Raw genomic sequence first — 1,629 nt, forward strand, 5'->3', positions numbered from 1 at the left:
TCACACGTCGGGTTGACTTGTTTCTGATTCTGTTTGAACAATCCCGTAACCAGGGAGGTCAGCTCTGGAGGGGGCCTGGCAGCTGTGGCCACAGCCCCTCCACCGGACACACTCACAGCTGCTGGGCGGACCCAGCTCCGTGGGCCCTCCAAGGGCCTCTTCCCAGAAGACAGTTCCCGGGAGTGCGGGGGGGTGGGGTGGGGGTGGCTACCTTCTCCACAAGCTCTTGGTTCCTTCGATATAGCGCTTGCTTCTCTTCAATCCACTTCATGTCCTTGAAAACGGAATTAAATTAGAGAAATAAATACAGCCCGGGATTAAGGCAAAGCCAGCATTTAAATCACGATTCAGCAGAACGGACTCAACACCCAGCTTCCGCAGCTGCCGCCTGCCCACCGTTCCTGTCCTGCAGTGAATGAAAGCCTCCGACCCCCCGTAGTTGCCGGGGGGGGGGGCGCCTGGACAGAGAGCAGACACCTCGCACCACCACGTGGCCAGCACTCCTGGACCATGCCAGCCCACGCCAGGCGCCAGTGGCACGTGGAGCCATGCAGGTGTCACGGGTCCAGCGACCTTGACACAGAGCCAGCAGGAGCCTGGGTCACTCGGGGGGTGTCCTGTCCATTCACACTCAGACACATGGACGGAGGCCAGCCTTTGTGCTCTGGTGAGAGACGTGTGTGGACGCCCGACCGACCCGGCCCCATGGTCAGGTGTCTCCAAAAGCCCAGATGCTCCCTGCTCCAGCAGCATCCTCAGGAAGGGGTCGGGAGGAACGCCCGCTGCCCCTCACACACTCCACTTGCTTCCAGGTTCTTCCCCGCAGAGTCATCTGCGCGTGTGAAGGTTCACGTCTGCAGATGAAAGGCAGCCGCGTCCTCCTCGGGCTCGTGCCCCAGCTACCCGGCTGCTGCAGTTCTCCGGCACAAATGGCACGGCGTGGGGCCCAGGCATCCCACTCAAAGGTCCAGGCAGGGTCTGTGAAGGCTGTGCACAGCACAGCTCCTGAGCACCATTCCCGCTGCCCGAGCGCGTGGGGCCCCGGGGGAGGGGTGGTGGCCCCGATGGGGTGCAAGCCAGTCCGGCGGGTTTCAGGTAAACGGCTACAGGTGCCCAGCACGGAATCTGGGGCCGCACATGCTCAGGCAGGGGTGTGGGCAACATGACCCTGTGTCGCTCAGGTCCTCCTCTCTTCCATCCCGCCGTCCACCCAGAGGCAAACACGTCGAGGGCCACCGTGGGTCCACACTGGCTTGATGGCGAGCCAGGCGCTTTCCCATGCAGCCCGGGGGTGGACCCTCCCAGCCCTACACAGACGTCCTCCTGCCTCATCTTGGGTCCACCTGGAAGTGCGTCGTCCAGCAGGCCAGAGGCTCGTGGCCACAGGCGATGGACGCCTGCCCCCAGGATTTGAAGAGCCCAGGGGCGCCTGGGTGGCTCGGTCATTAAGCGGCTGCCTTCGGCTCAGGGCATGGTCCCGGGGTCCTGGGATCGAGCCCCGCATCGGGCTCCCTGCTCTGCGGGAAGCCTGCTTCTCCCTCCCCCACTCCCCCTGCTTGTGTTCCTGCTCTCACTGTGTCTCTGTCAGATAAGTAAATAAATAAATAAATCTTAAAAAAAAAAAAAAAA

The 1,629-nt window shown here is 62.1% G+C and overlaps 1 protein-coding gene across 1 annotated transcript in view; it reads right to left on the bottom strand.

Annotated features, from left to right (window-relative positions):
- JAKMIP3 (Janus kinase and microtubule interacting protein 3) overlaps positions 1-1,629 on the bottom strand; it is a 117,498-nt gene that overhangs the window by 27,799 nt on the left and 88,070 nt on the right. Inside the window, exon 13 of the mRNA XM_073884722.1 lies at positions 212-274. Within this exon, the coding sequence (XP_073740823.1) occupies positions 212-274 (63 nt within the window). The remainder of the gene's footprint in view (positions 1-211; positions 275-1,629) is intronic.

This window comes from Callorhinus ursinus, unplaced genomic scaffold (assembly GCF_003265705.2).
Source record: "Callorhinus ursinus isolate GAN/ISIS: 27379988/994484 unplaced genomic scaffold, GSC_fseal_2.0 scaffold58, whole genome shotgun sequence".
NCBI lineage: Eukaryota > Metazoa > Chordata > Mammalia > Carnivora > Otariidae > Callorhinus > Callorhinus ursinus.